The sequence below is a fragment of the Pecten maximus genome, chromosome 9, assembly GCF_902652985.1.
Source record: "Pecten maximus chromosome 9, xPecMax1.1, whole genome shotgun sequence".
Taxonomy (NCBI): Eukaryota; Metazoa; Mollusca; class Bivalvia; order Pectinida; family Pectinidae; genus Pecten; species Pecten maximus.
Genome location: NC_047023.1, coordinates 33,359,468 through 33,375,812, shown reverse-complemented (window position 1 = coordinate 33,375,812; position 16,345 = coordinate 33,359,468). Strand labels below are relative to the sequence as shown.

The 16,345-nt window shown below is 36.2% G+C and overlaps 1 protein-coding gene across 2 annotated transcripts in view; it reads right to left on the bottom strand.

The window, feature by feature from the left end:
- Positions 1-1,992: 1,992 nt before the first annotated feature.
- The window catches only part of LOC117334744 (dual oxidase 2-like), a 64,724-nt gene continuing 50,371 nt past the window's right edge, over positions 1,993-16,345 (bottom strand). The window contains exons 22-32 of one of the 2 annotated variants that reach the window (XM_033894535.1): positions 13,586-13,615; positions 11,622-11,812; positions 10,948-11,178; positions 10,299-10,392; positions 8,486-8,535; positions 7,173-7,454; positions 6,224-6,453; positions 5,810-5,971; positions 5,470-5,625; positions 4,220-4,348; positions 1,993-3,876 (exon numbers count right to left, since the gene is read on the bottom strand). In XM_033894535.1, the coding sequence (XP_033750426.1) occupies positions 3,751-3,876; positions 4,220-4,348; positions 5,470-5,625; positions 5,810-5,971; positions 6,224-6,453; positions 7,173-7,454; positions 8,486-8,535; positions 10,299-10,392; positions 10,948-11,178; positions 11,622-11,812; positions 13,586-13,615 (1,681 nt within the window). In that variant the 3' untranslated portion in view covers positions 1,993-3,750. The remainder of the gene's footprint in view (positions 3,877-4,219; positions 4,349-5,469; positions 5,626-5,809; positions 5,972-6,223; positions 6,454-7,172; positions 7,455-8,485; positions 8,536-10,298; positions 10,393-10,947; positions 11,179-11,621; positions 11,813-13,585; positions 13,616-16,345) is intronic. The other variant, XM_033894537.1, reaches the window with a different exon arrangement.

Genomic DNA, 16,345 nt, shown 5'->3' with positions numbered 1-16,345 from the left:
CCTACGACATGTGTCTGATATTGTGTCACTGTTCCTACGACATGTGTCTGATATTGTGTCACTGTTCCTACGACATGTGTCTGATATTGTGTCACTGTTCCTACGACATGTGTCTGATATTGTGTCACTGTTCCTACGACATGTGTCTGATATTGTGTCACTGTTCCTACGACATGTGTCTGATATCGTGTCACTGTTCCTACGACATGTGTCTGATATTGTGTCACTGTTCCTACGACATGTGTCTGATATTGTGTCACTGTTCCTACGACATGTGTCTGATACTGTGTCACTGTTCCTACGACATGTGTCTGATATCGTGTCACTGTTCCTACGACATGTGTCTGATATTGTGTCACTGTTCCTACGACATGTGTCTGATATTGTGTCACTGTTCCTACGACATGTGTCTGATATCGTGTCACTGTTCCTACGACATGTGTCTGATATTGTGTCACTGTTCCTACGACATGTGTCTGATAGTGTGTCACTGTTCCTACGACATGTGTCTGATAGTGTGTCACTGTTCCTACGACATGTGTCTGATAGTGTGTCACTGTTCCTACGACATGTGTCTGATAGTGTGTCACTGTTCCTACGACATGTGTCTGATAGTGTGTCACTGTTCCTACGACATGTGTCTGATAGTGTGTCACTGTTCCTACGACATGTGTCTGATAGTGTGTCACTGTTCCTACGACATGTATCTGATATTGTGTCACTGTTCCTACAACATGTGTCTGATAGTGTGTCACTGTTCCTACGACATGTGTCTGATAGTGTGTCACTGTTCCTACGACATGTGTCTGATAGTGTGTCACTGTTCCTACGACATGTGTCTGATATCGTGTCAATGTTCCTACGACATGTGTCTGATATTGTGTCACTGTTCCTACGACATGTGTCTGATATTGTGTCACTGTTCCTACGACATGTGTCGGACATTGTGTCACTGTTCCTACGACATTTGTCTGATAGTGTGTCAATGTTCCTACGACATGTGTCTGATATTGTGTCACTGATCCTACGACATGTGTCTGATATTATGTCAGTTCCTACGACATGTGTCTGAAATTGTGTCACTGTTCCTACGACATGTGTCTGATATTGTGTCACTGTTCCTACGACATGTGTCTGATATTATGTCACTGTTCCTACGTCATGTGTCTGATATTGTGTCACTGTTCTTACGACATGTGTCTGATATCGTGTCACTGTTCTTACTACATGTGTCTGATATTGGGTCACTGTTCCTACGACATGTGTCTGACACTGTCACTGTTCCTACGACATGTGTCTGATATTGTGTCACTGTTCCTACGTCATGTGTCTGATAGTGTGTCACTGTTCCTACGACATGTGTCTGATATTGTGTCACTGTTCTTACGACATGTGTCTGATATTGTGTCACTGTTCTTACGACATGTGTCTGATATCGTGTCACTGTTCTTACTACATGTGTCTGATATTGTGTCACTGTTCCTACGACATGTGTCTGACACTGTCACTGTTCCTACGACATGTGTCTGATATTGTGTCACTGTTCCTACGTCATGTGTCTGATAGTGTGTCACTGTTCCTACGACATGTGTCTGATATTGTGTCACTGTCACTACGTCATGTGTCTGATAGTGTGTCACTGTTCCTACGACATGTGTCTGATATTGTGTCACTGTTCCTACGTCATGTGTCTGATAGTGTGTCACTGTTCCTACGACATGTGTCTGATATTGTGCCACTGTTCCTACGACATGTGTCTGATGTTGTGTCACTGTTCCTACGACATGTGTCTGATATTGTGTCACTGTTCCTACGACATGCGTCTGATATTGTGTCACTGTTCCTACGACATTTGTCTGATGTTTAGTCACTGTTCCTACATAGGTTGATATAATTCATTGCATTAATCATTGTTTCTCTAAACGGACTCATCATTGGCAGCAAGGTAAAGTTCACCTTTGCACCACAAAATGTACACTAAATTACAAGTAATGTATCTTAATTCTAATGTTTTTAATTGTATAAAAGTATTCAGTGCTTGCATACAGGATCACAGTAATTAAATATACAATACAAATACACAATATCATATGCGACATAGTCTGGCTTCATTACAACATTAGAAAAACCAATATTTTTATAACCAATACAACAAAAGAAAGAACAATATGTTAGTACATATGTAATATGATTCTAACAATTGACATTTACAAAAAAAAAAATTAATAGAATCATTGATAAATTCAGATCATTCATTTTACAATCAATTAAGCAGTGACACAATTAAATCAATTATTTGATACCGATAGTTGTTATACATCTTTGCACCCACAGTTTTCTTTCAGTATTTTATACCGATAGTTTTTATACATCTTTGCACCCACAGTTTTCTTTCAGTGTTTGATACCGATAGTTTTTATACATCTTTGCACCCACAGTTTTCCTTCAGTATTTGATACCGATAGTTTTTATACATCTTTGCACCCAAAGTTTTCTTTCAGTAGTGTAGTTTTCTAAGAAGGGATAAAAAAGTTAAATTTTGCCACATTCTTTGTTGGATTGGAAAATACTATTTAGTTTTGAATTCCACTCTTCCTAAAATGGGAGTTAAATATTCTTAAGATATTTCAAGTTAATGATCTTCAATGGAATATCACAGCGAAATATATTAGTCTTGGGTTGAGATTCGGTTCATGAAAATAATCTACAAATGATCAACTTAATGACTTTGATGTTTAACGCAATTCGTGGCATGGCATATTCATGTCATATAACGGACACATAACATACTAGGATTAGTACATTGTACAACACCTACAGTTTCATGACAAACTACAGTGTAACACAATCTACAACTAAAGCATTATGAGAAGGTTTTTATAGATAAGTGACATTTTTAGTGTTTTAAGGTCAGATACATACATGTATACTTCATTTCAATTAAACGGTTTGTAGTATCACATAGCTGGGACTTCTTTTAGATACTATATATTAGATTTTAACAAAATATAAAAATACAACATTGTCACTAGCATCATAATATATGGCACATCATTGTTTTACTGCATATATATATTTATATATATATATTGTAAATTTCCTACCAATCACAATCGTGAAGGACTGAACAATGTAGCAAATAGCAGATAGAGCTATTTTTTGATAGTTTGGTTTGTAAGATATATATAGATGTAGTGAGTATTTTGTCTTTAAAAAGTATATATTTCATAGTAAAATGTAAAACTCCTGTTGGTTTTGCATAGCCATTACTTTGCTGGTGAAAAGTTGTCCAACGAAATGTCAGCATTTATTAAATATGTGCAAATATGTAAAACAGTAATACAGATATATGTTATGTAATGTTAAATGTAGTATATACTCTTTAATGTTATAACCTAATTACTAACTAAATTTTCATGAAAAAACCTATACCGATTGGATTCGTCCTCTATCAGTTAACTCATTATCCCATCGGTATTCTTTAGTTACTTTGCCGTGAAATTTCCCAATATGCTCGATCAAACATATAAAACTACTATATATTTTTAATTTATACAACATCATCAGAATAAAACAATGTTCGTCTATCTCGTGCACTTGGGAGGAGCCTTGTAGTGAATTATGACGTTGATTTGATTGTGTCGTTAAGTGCAAATGTATAAATATCCCGATATTGTTTGCATATATAGTCCCCGATGATTGGGTACATATAGTTCCTCTACATGGTGACATTCAAGGATTTGAGCACATTTAGAAATTCTCGAAATGATGACTATACGTTGGTAGGCGAATATTTTTATTCAGTTCTGTGCATGCTCGATCTACTTTAAGTGTCATCGGAGGCGGTCCACAACTAAACACACCCACTTGTTTTACCTGAAATATTAAATTCATAATATTGAGTGATGTGCGTTTACCTGAAAAATATCATTGTAACATAGAGGTTAACTTTTAATTCCTGCTCTTAAATGTAAGTATATGTAAGAAAGTTAACAAAGGGACAAAAAAATCCTTTCCTTTCCGACAGAGATCTCTTTACCGCTGACTCTGACAAAAAGGTGCGACTAAAGTATTAGCCGCTTTCTCAAAATATACTCGTCTCGTATTGAACTCTCTAGCTGCTTTTAATAAAAGTAACCCGTTCAATCCTCTTAATATCTTCTGGTGAACACAGCATGCATATAACGAGGTTGGAAAGCTATCGGATCACACTACTTACCGAGCGGTGTTCCACGCTGAGAGAAGTGAGGAAGTCCTGGAACTGAGGACGTCCGAAGTGCGTTGTGGCAGACAATCCGGTAAAGAGACTCTTTCCGGCGACCTTGTGGAAGTGGCGTTCACAGATATACTGTGGATAGAGACACAATGTAAACGGTGAGTCAAATTATCTTAATTGATAACATTAGATGAAAGCACCCCCATTTATCTTGGATTGAAGTTTGAAGAATGTAGGAGTGATTTTTTTATATCAAATCATGCAATACGTTTCAAAATAAAATGAAAATGTGTGTTTTCAATCATCTTTAACGTTTAAACGTTGGTATGTCATTTGTAGTCAACTTAACCTAGTATCTGTGACACGTTGCAGCATGTCTAGTAAATATACATGTCGTGTAATAATTCAAGTAAACTTTGTCTAACGTTGCTACTTGCTAACATATCAACAAGGAACATAAACACATGGGACTATTATTGCTACAAGTAAACCCTCTATGTATTGGACAAGAAAGATATAAAGACACGAGAGGACAAATTAATTAACGAATATGCAACATTACCAACGTCATGTTATTAACATACAGAAATAATTGCATTTTTTTGGGAAAAAAATATCTGGTCCTCCAGGAAACAAGCAAAACTTATGATATTTTATTTTATGTTAACGAATTATCGAGTAGAAAATCAAAGCACTGAAATATAAATTCCAGTAAATTGTTTAAGCTCCATTTAAAGTTAAGTTCAATCCGATTGAAATATCAAATACACACAAACCTTAGTAACGTAACTTGGTTTAGAATCCTAAAACATCAATGTATGTTATTTTTTGTCGTGTGACAATGATTTAGATATGATAAAATGGACAAAAAGCGGTTGTAATAGACGAAGATGCATCGACTATGGAACGGAAGTAGGCTATATATTTCAGAGCGGTTTAGCAGAGTGCAATCTGATTGGTCGACAGCTCTGTAAACAATACATGTACTAACATTAATTGTCTACCAATGAGACTGTCCATTTTAAAACAGCTTTAAGACAGATAGCTTATTTCCGTTTCACAGCCAATGCATAGTCCTATCTTCAAGTGTGACACCTTGTTGATATAGTAGGAGGAGGGCCTGATATAGTTCCTGTAAATACTAACAAGAAGCACACGCTTCATTTAACCTTTAACGTGACTATAGGAACTATATTAAACAAAGATGTCCACCAGGCAAAAACTTCCGGAGTTCTGGAGACATATGTACCTACCAGCATAGTGGTCCTCAGGTCGAACTTTTGCTGGAATTGTGTGATGAAGATGTGGACAGCAACCAGTTCCTGTCTGTCGGCGTTCTCCACGTCACGGATGATATCAGTTAACCATTCGAACTGTTTCTGCGTGCGCGTCACCCACAGGAAGTAGACCTTCCCAAGCAAAGAAACAAAGCATTGCCAGTCATCTCAATGTATACTTAAAAACAAAATCCATCTAACGCCTAATACTATGAAAAAACCCCAACATATTTACTGCTTACAGTTCCTCAATTTTTCCGTGCCTCAAATATAATTCTAGTTATCATTTCTGCACACAATTAGAAGTATTCCATACCTTTTGACATGCCATACGTTGGTTGTCGGTCTGAGAACGGTGGACAATGTCCTTTAGAATGGAGGCAAAGGGTGTGACCCCGATACCACCACCAACAAGTACGGATACAGGGTATTTGTACCAGTCCTGGTGTCCCTCTCCGAAAGGCCCATCTACGTACACCTGTTTAGCATTAGAATATAAATTTGTTCTAAATCTAAACAATGAAAACTTTGACTTACTTGATGTTAAAAAAAAATTATGTAAAGGAAATCAGGAGAAAAGCAATTTCTTTTGAAAATTTACTTTTCATAAATAAGGTAATTAGTTTCGCACTTCTTCATATTAAAAATTAACAGGCCTATACCGTGAATATTCTCTACTTTGTTAACCGGTGTTAATTTCTATTGACTAGTTGACGTTGAATAGTCATACCTTTGGTGGTATACGGTCGCCAAGATTATTTGGATCATACGTAGACCGGAGATTGATAGTCCAGGGACCTACGGCCCGGATGTGGAGACTAAGGAAATCCTCATGAGGTGCAGACGTCAGTGTAAACGGGTGATATTCATCCTCACCTATATCAAGGCATGCGATTCGAACCCACTGTCCAGATTTGTATTCAAAATCGAGAGGGCGTTTGAATTTCAATCCAGTCACATCTGCAAATTTGTTAATATGACAATGTTTAAGTGGATATGTCATATTAATTCACAATAGTACAATTTATACAATTGACAGTAAATTGAGAGTTCGATACAGTACAGCAAAAAAATGATAATCTGTTTCATCATCGCAGGACAAATTAGTGAAAATAATTCAAGAATTGTTTCTAGCGAGGAGGTAACTGATGAAACTAAAGTAGGTCGAAAGATATGTCAAAATTTAGATGGGGAGGGGCAACTTTGAAATATTGTATTTCAAAGGAAGGTCAACAAGTATATGTGTAATCTGAATCTTCTCAGTATAAATACATAATCAAAACGTGACATCGAAGTTACAGCAAACCTCAGGAACTAAACTCCCATAGCAGTGTCTCCTATCTGCAATCGCAAAAGATTGTACAAAAGACACAAATTCTGGTGTTTTAATGAGCCTATCCTCCATATTCTTTGCTCCATTGTGATCTACATCGCCAATACTTAGGTACATTTTCATCCACATCGTGCCGACATAGCGTCTTTATCACAAATTTATTTAGCGTGGTGATGAAATCAATCAGAGGACCTATGCACTGTATGAAATACACCACATGATCAACACAAAGGTAATGTACAACATCGTCATTTTTTACAATAGTATTTACAACATCATTCGTATCTGACACACATATTGTTACAACACAATGTCACCACATATATGTCGAGGTTAAATAATTTACCTGACGGAAGTAAATCGGCCTGTATAACGGAGATCTCCCGTTTTTTCCTGCTTACGCTAATGAGTTTATCAATGACGTATATGACCAGTGGACCGTAGAAAAAGTTCTGGAAAAGTGGACTCTGCACGAGCCTTCCACTTCCATGTAGGACGAGGAAGATGTAGAGAAGTATGTAGAAGTTATGGGTGAACCAGAAGGCGTTGAAGAGGTTCCGACGGGCGTATGGGATAGCAAATACGTACATAATGATGATAATAAGCGTCAGGATGACTCCAGTGAATCCTGGATATGACGGAAAACATAGATCATATCATCTATCATCAAAAATGGCATATGTTCATAAAAATATCACATAGAGAAAATATTTTCTTACATGATGGATTCTAAAGAAAACACAAGGAAGGAAAATACATTACGTTCATTTTACGCTTAGAAACACGTTTAACCTTAACTAATGATCACTGGTAGGTAAAACGCATAACTAAGGGCAAGAAGTTTATTTAGCTTAGCTATTTCATAAATAAATGAGTTTAAAGATTCTAAAACGAATTTCCTGCAAAACAAATGCGCAACTTACTCGGGGGGAGGGGGGGGGGGGGGTGGAAAATAACATAACAAGATGACAAGCTTTATGTTAAGTACCAGCTCCCTTAGATAATTTAGTACCAACATATTTTGGTATTTAAGTGTCACTCCCTTTAATATCTTAGTGATAATCCCCTTTAATATTTTAGTGTCAGCCCCCATACATATTTTAGCAACAGCCCCTAAAATATTTTAGTACCATCTCCCATTGATCATTTAATATCAGCCCCCTTTCATCTTCAAGTACCAGCCCCGTTTGATATTTCAGTGTCAGTGTCATTAAGAGTTAAGTACCAGCCCCCTAAAATATGTAGTACCAGCTCCATTAATCATTTCGTCCCAGCCCCTTAATTATTTTAGTATCAGTCCTTTTTTACAGAAGTTAAAAAGATTGAATCAGATATTTGAGCAAATAGTAAATCAATGTCGAAAAAGAAATCTTTGAAATTGATAAATAAGAAAACTTATTGTATGCAAACGAAAGACGTATGCTAGTTAACTGTCCTCTTATATATCATTATTTACTTCCTTTTTCTATTGTCTTATCCCCTAGGTATCATTATTTGTGTCGACACGTTTACTATTTTCCCTCCACGCCGCTTACGTGGTTTGTTTGTATGGATACACAATATAGCGAAAAGGGATTTTTATCAGTCTTGTGACAATTAACAGATATTCGACATCATTCAGAATAGTGCCACAGTTTTGTCTAGCGGTTTTGTACTTACCAGTGATGGTTTCGAAAGTCCAGTACTGAAACGAGGCCAGGATGTCAGTTCTGAAATTAAAAATTAAGGGATGAAATAATTATTTTGTGTTTGCTAACAGAGACATATATACAGAGAGATTAGTAACATCGCTATTTCCCCGTACACATAGTGGCTCCCTTTATTCGTGACCACTCAAGCATATCCCTTATCGAGAGCGTCCTGTCTCCTATCAAACACACGCGAGCGCAGGTAAATCGGGCTATGCGCATGTGTGTATCGTAGTATTGGAACTTATTCGACATGTTCTGGTTAATCCGCCATTACGTCGGACCAAAACATCGTCATTTTAAATACACACAGAAAGCACATCGTTTTATTTTGGCCACTACAAAAGTTACCACATTAACCAAAAACTATCAAACTTATGGGATATAGTCTTATTGATCATGCATATTGTTGTCATTTATCCGTATTTTCGAAAATCCATTGGGTCCTATTCGACATGTCCAAGTTTGTAATTAAGCAGCCATTACGTCCGACCAAAACATCGTCAATTTTAAACGCAAACAAAAAGCACATTGTTTTATCTAGGCCACTACAAAAGTAATCACATTAACCAAAAACTAGCATACTTATGGGATATAGTCTTATTGATCATGCACATTGTTGCCATTTATCCGTATTTTCTAAAATCCATTGGGTCCTATTCGACATGTCCAAGTTTTGTAATTAAGCAGCCATTACGTCCGACCAAAACATCGTCAATTTTAAACGCACACAAAAAGCACATTGTTTTATCTAGGCCACTACAAAAGTTACCACATTAACCAAAAACTATCATACTTATGGGATATAGTCTTATTGATCATGCACATTGTTGCCATTTATCCGTATTTTCTAAAATCCATTTGGTCCTATTCGACATGTCCAAGTTTTGTAATTAAGCAGCCATTACGTCCGACCAAAACATCGTCAATTTTAAACGCACACAAAAAGCACATTGTTTTATCTAGGCCACTACAAAAGTTACCACATTAACCAAAAACTATCATACTTATGGAATATGGTCTTGATTATCATGCACATTGTTGTCATTTATCCGTATTCTCGAAAACCCCATAGGGACTTTTCGAAAATTGGAGATTCCCGCCGATCTTTCCTGCGTTGTGCTTGACTTTCATACTCAAAATACAAACACTTGGACAGCAAATTGTGATATATTTCATATTGATGACACTTCTGCACTTTGATATTAATAAATTTAAAGCACATAATTGGATCTTGGTGATGATTTCAAATAGAAATTATCGATAATTATGTGTCTGGTTTTCAAGTTTTCTCCAATATGGCGTCTAGCGAAGACTGAACCGAGCGACCGCAAAGGATTGTGGGAAGGCCAGGGGCCACTATGTAAACACAAGGGCAAATAGAGAGCTGCCAATCTCTATGTATATATGTCTCTGTTGCTAACTAATACAAAAAACATCTTGAAAACAGATGTTTTTAGAAAACTTTCAGAACTCCAACAAAGAACATGAAAAGCATTACTACGTCTTAAAAGAAAATGTATTTCATCATCTTATTTCGTGTAATTGTAGATGGTGCGCATCATATTGTAGTTTAAAAGTTTATCAAAAGACCGACAATGCAAAAGAAAATGCCACTCATAGGAATATACTACCGTTAAAGCAATATAACTTAGCACTTTCAACTCTTTCCCACTATCTAGTCACATTCGTATACATTCATTCAATCAAAAATTAAATTGCAGAAATACATACAGACTAGTAAGTACGACATGTATGTGTAGTGTATGTGTAGTTGTACTCACGCCCGGAAGTACTCCCGGAAGACACAGTTGAGATCTGTTGACGCCTGCGTACTAATGTGATAAAGGTTTATACCGTGACCAACACAATGCATCACTGAAATAAACAGCATCACAACAACGGATAACATAGAACAACCTTCATTTGCATATATTCTCTATTTGGTTTTTTTAACCGTAGGGGTAATAGTATTCATATGTTGGTATAATGTTAACGGTTCCAGGTAAGTCATATTGATTTCGTGTGTAATTTGTTTATAAGCTGAAATAGAATTGTCGGTAACATGGACAGAGTGCTTCTTACGATATTGTGAAAACAACTGAACTTATATTTAAAAAGTGTATGAAACAGAAAACGGTCAATGTTATCTGGTTGATTTAACCAAACGACGCGTGAATATCATCAGGACATAATCATTAAGATAATAATGAATAATCGATTATATAAATGACATCTTATAGAAAATTGTATGCGTCCACAAAAAATAAATATTTCAACGGGAATAAAACAAATAATCTGAAAGGCCGAAACTCTTTTGTTTTGGTGAATCGATGTCGTTAATACATAAATCAGACGTCTAAAAAAATCTATGAAGTTAAAAGTAAAATAAACGATTTAACAGGCGGCCGTAAATAATAATGGTTTACAAACCTGTAAAGAATAGCGCATATGCTGCAATGAGTTTGTGGAAGGCTATTGCAGAGTCAAATGGTATGTATGTGTGAAGGAAGGTCTCTCTCAAAAACGTAATTACATTCCTGCTCATGGTCACCAATAGGCTTGAATATGTGAACATCATAGCACTAGCCGCACCACGTGTTATCGTGACGCCATATCCGGCGATTCGTCGGAGACCAGCATGTTCTCTTTCCACGGAATAATCTGGCAGGAAAAATATTACAGGAAATTAGCGATGACATATCTAAAGATAAGGGAAAATTTCCTTAGATGACAGTGAACAAGGGGGTGAATTGAACACATACACTACTCTATATTTATATTTATCACACGATTTAATGCTAAAACGTATGCTGCACAGGTTTTCACAAAAAAAAAAAAAAAATGTCATAGATACAATGCAATTAATATCCTTAAAAATGTCAAAAAAATTATAATAACTACAGCATCCTAGGATGATCACTTAATAGCGTAAACTTTGTACCTTTTGATAAAAGTTTCAAGTGATATTTGTAATAATTACTCTTGTCGGAGATGTAGCAACGTTAATTTAAACTTAACCAATTAAACACATGTTTATATATACAAATGTATACAGTATATTTACTTTTACCTTGCGAATTAAACACATGTCTATATTCACTTACAGTACGCTCTCTCACTAAAGACCCCAATCAGGACAAGCGTATACAGAGTCACCCAGAAAATGTGGCGCTTGTAGTTCTCAATGTAACGAATCACTTCGTTCATTTTCTGTTGCGTACGAGTCGGCGGTATTTCCTTTTCCACTGTTTTCACTCTAACCATAGTTTTCGATCGGGATAACCCTCCTCCGGTTCTGTATCAAAGGAAATGTAATTGTTTATTGTTTAGTGTTAAACAGATGTTTTGATTGACGTCATTCAATAATGTGTGTAAAATGTGATAAAATGATACGTAGCTTGATTGAATGATCACGTCACTAATCACTATAATTATATATATGTTCAGATGATATCTTTAATGGGGTTGTTATTCCACAATATTAACGGTATATGTAACTTTTAATACCAATAAATTATTGATACTTAACAAGTATGAAATGTCTCACTGAGTGATTTGACTATTAAACTATTACTAATCAACAAGTATGACAAGTTAAAATGTTTTCTATAATGTCCATCAAAATACTTTTTCCACAGGTGTGGTCATTTTATTAGTGTGAAAACAACACGACTAAGTGTTTTACTGTTAAACATTTGTTAGGAACTTTTCCAAGTAGTCATTGCTTTATCACAAAAATGCATTATCGAGGATAAATTGAATCTCCCACCCCTTGGGATAGAGACAGAGAGATCCCACTCGAGCTGGACAATTATTTAGATAACAAACACAAGGTGTCGCAGTTTAGGAATCTTACCCTGAGGGTATATAGCCCCCGTCTCAATCCAAAGAGGGTGGATGATTATTTTTCTCTTCTCCTGTTAATTCTCTTTTATCACATAACTGATATTGTCTATCATGGCACACGGCCATATCATAAAAGTCGTAATAACACTATTATGACGTCACAAATATTTAATTATGTTGTAATGAATCTTTGGCGTAGTACGAAAGTTTCTCAAGAGAAAAAAAACGTAGCCTATCATCGAAATTTGGCTGTCTTATATAGAAATGAATTTTGTACTGATAGTCTCATACATACACTGTATAAGTTATGTGATAAACAAAATCTTACACTCGAGGCTATGTAATGTCAAAATTATCAATCTCGTTAAATATTTGTATATGTCACGAGCCTATCAAATCGTTTAGCGTTAAGAAAATCTCACACCGATAAAATTGTAAATTTCACTGTTCTGGAAATAGAAATACTTATGCATGCTTAGTATTAGAATCACATCATGTAAAAATCCACACACCAATCAAATCAACCATAACAGAAGAAACTTTACCAGTTCATGAATCACCATACATGTCAATAATCTCATATATCAATTCATTCACGACAATTTTTTTAAAGAAAACAACAGAAATGAGAGAACTGATCTTCATTGGGTTATTAGCGCCCTCCATAAAGTCTTCGATGCGACCCTGTCAGAATGATTACTAGACATACGATAATTTCTCCTAACATCACATTTGGAGCCAAACTGTTCAAGATACAAGCATCCTTCATATATATGATTTTTTTTCCTTTTTTTTCTTTAAGGGTATAATTTCCGCACATTTTATAAAAAATATTACTTAAAATACTTATCTATAAATGAAGATAGTGAAAATCAAATAGATTATTAAAATATGTATGGAAATCAACCCAGCAATGAAACAAAACAGATATTAAAGAATATATAGATAACAGCGCGCAATATTGGCTAAGTACAGGAATAAAATTTAAATAATAACAAAAAGAGTTCACCGTATGCAACATATATAAATGTTAATTATTTTCCCAACCATTCAAAACAATGCCACAAAGGGCCACACTGCGACATGAATTAAGTAAACTGTAGATACCTCCAAACAGGACAAATGACAAATAACACAAACCGCAAGAGTTGTAAACGCATTATCAACGGTAATTAAGCCCACACATACAATGTACAAACTAACTAGCCAACCAGGTTCTTACCCTTCTCTCTTCATATTATTTCTGTTCATTCTGAAAATATCATGTTTATATCCAACGTACAATACATGTGTAACATCTCTATTTCTGAGAGTCATGTCATTTCACTTGCAAATTAGTAATTTACTGTGAACCATCGTACTATGAATCAAACGTTTATTTTCTTTCGGTGTTTATTGCAATGGTTTAGCTTCAAGCATCGTATGTGCGTGTATCGTTTTATTTGTTAAACTGAATGCATACATTTTAATGTCAGTATACAGATTCTAACCATTAATATCAATGTTAAGTCGATTCAAATACTCCATTCAAACTTAGCATTGTCCATTTTCGACGTTGATGTGTACGTAGGTTTTAATAAACAACTATCATGATATTTTAATGTAGAAATGATCGTTACATAATATCTATAGTAGACTTGAATAGATCATTGACAAACCACGTCATCAATTCAAATCCCGGGCATACATTTTTATCTCTATTTATGAAAATAACACACTCTGCAAGTTTATATTGAAACATAATTAAATACTAAAGTGAGCATACACGATATTGATTGGCCCCGAATGCTGTACACAATATTGATTGGCCCCGAATCCTGTACACGATATTGATTGGCCCCGAATGCTGTACAAGATATTGATTGGCCTCGAACGCTATACACGATATTGATTGGCCCCGAACGCTATACACGATATTGATTGGCCCCGAACGCTGTACACGATATTGATTGGCCCCGAACGCTGTACACGATATTGATTGGCCTCGAACTCTGTACACGATATTGATTGGCCCCGAATGCTGTACACGATATTGATTGGCCCCGAACGCTGTACACGATATTGATTGGCCTCGAACTCTGTACACGATATTGATTGGCCTCGAACTCTGTACACGATATTGATTGGTCCCGAACGCTGTACACGATATTGATTGGTCCCGAACGCTGTACACGATATTGATTGGTCCCGAACGCTGTACACGATATTGATTGGTCCCGAACGCTGTACACGATATTGATTGGCCCCGAACGCTGTACACGATATTGATTGGCCCCGAATCCTGTACACGATATTGATTGGCCCCGAATGCTGTACAAGATATTGATTGGCCTCGAACGCTATACACGATATTGATTGGCCCCGAACGCTATACACGATATTGATTGGCCCCGAACGCTGTACACGATATTGATTGGCCCCGAACGCTGTACACGATATTGATTGGCCTCGAACTCTGTACACGATATTGATTGGCCCCGAATGCTGTACACGATATTGATTGGCCCCGAACGCTGTACACGATATTGATTGGCCTCGAACTCTGTACACGATATTGATTGGCCTCGAACTCTGTACACGATATTGATCGGTCCCGAACGCTGTACACGATATTGATTGGTCCCGAACGCTGTACACGATATTGATTGGTCCCGAACGCTGTACACGATATTGATTGGTCCCGAACGCTGTACACGATATTGATTGGCCCCGAACGCTGTACACGATATTGATTGGTCCCGAACGCTGTACACGATATTGATTGGTCCCGAACGCTGTACACGATATTGATTAGCCTCGAACGCTGTACACGATATTGATTGGCCTCGAATGCTGTACACGATATTGATTGGCCCCGAACGCTGTACACGATATTGATTGGCCCCGAGCGCTGTGTAGATAGGGGTACATCTGAATCAACCTGAAATTTGTGGAGGGTATTAAACGCGCAGGCATAAGCTGTCCCCTATAAAAACACCCTTATAACATTCTATAACATCATTTTTATATTTTGCAGTAGTAAGCTGGGTAATTTCTTATTGCGTTTAATTTCCTTTCAGTTTATTCATTTTAAATCTGAGTACATCTTACGCTACTTCACGTTGATCTTTCCTGAAACAAGTTCATTTTCCAGCGTTATTACTATTTTCAAGGAAACATTTCTCTGGCTGTGGCATCCCACACCTTACAACATTGATTAGCAGAGAAAACTGTAATTGAAGCAGATCATTAAAGAAGCAGTTACACAATGGATATTATAATGAAACAAAAACTTTAAAACACATATATGGAAACCATAAAAAAACAAGTGAATTATATAGGAACATTATTAAATTCAACACAGTAAAGAAACAAACAGAAAACAAAAACGAAAGTAGATAACAGTTGAACTTAAGTCGAATTGACGAGGTATAGAGTACACTTTTGATCTACGGAGGTAAACAGGTAAGGACATGAATCAATTATTTGTGACAGGTACTTAGCAGGACAACCATCAAGGTCACGCTTTAGAGTACAACCACGGCTTTCACTCGGTCTGTAGCTGTTTATCAAAAGTTTTTGCCTGGCAGGTTATTTCTAAAAGGCACTTCTCCTTAATAGTAACCTTCATGATAAAGCAACAAAAGCCCTGTAAACAATGGGTGTGACGGATAGCAGAACTCGTGATACACAGTATAAACATTCTGTCGTTAACATATCGTAATTGTTGTAGAAAAACAACAGTTCAGAATATATATATATATATATATATATAACAAATAGTTGACGAAGAATTGAGACAACAGTATCTAAACGTAACATTGTAGGTCCTGATATAGACAGAATGTTGACGAAAAGACATAATGTCTACGCTGATACTGGCATATAGTGTATAGATAGCATCCCATACGAAGTACTCTTTTATATTAAGAGGCAGGCGGGTTTCACAAAATATCATGTAAAAAGATAGGTTTTATCACATTACTCATAAAGCTGGCAGGTT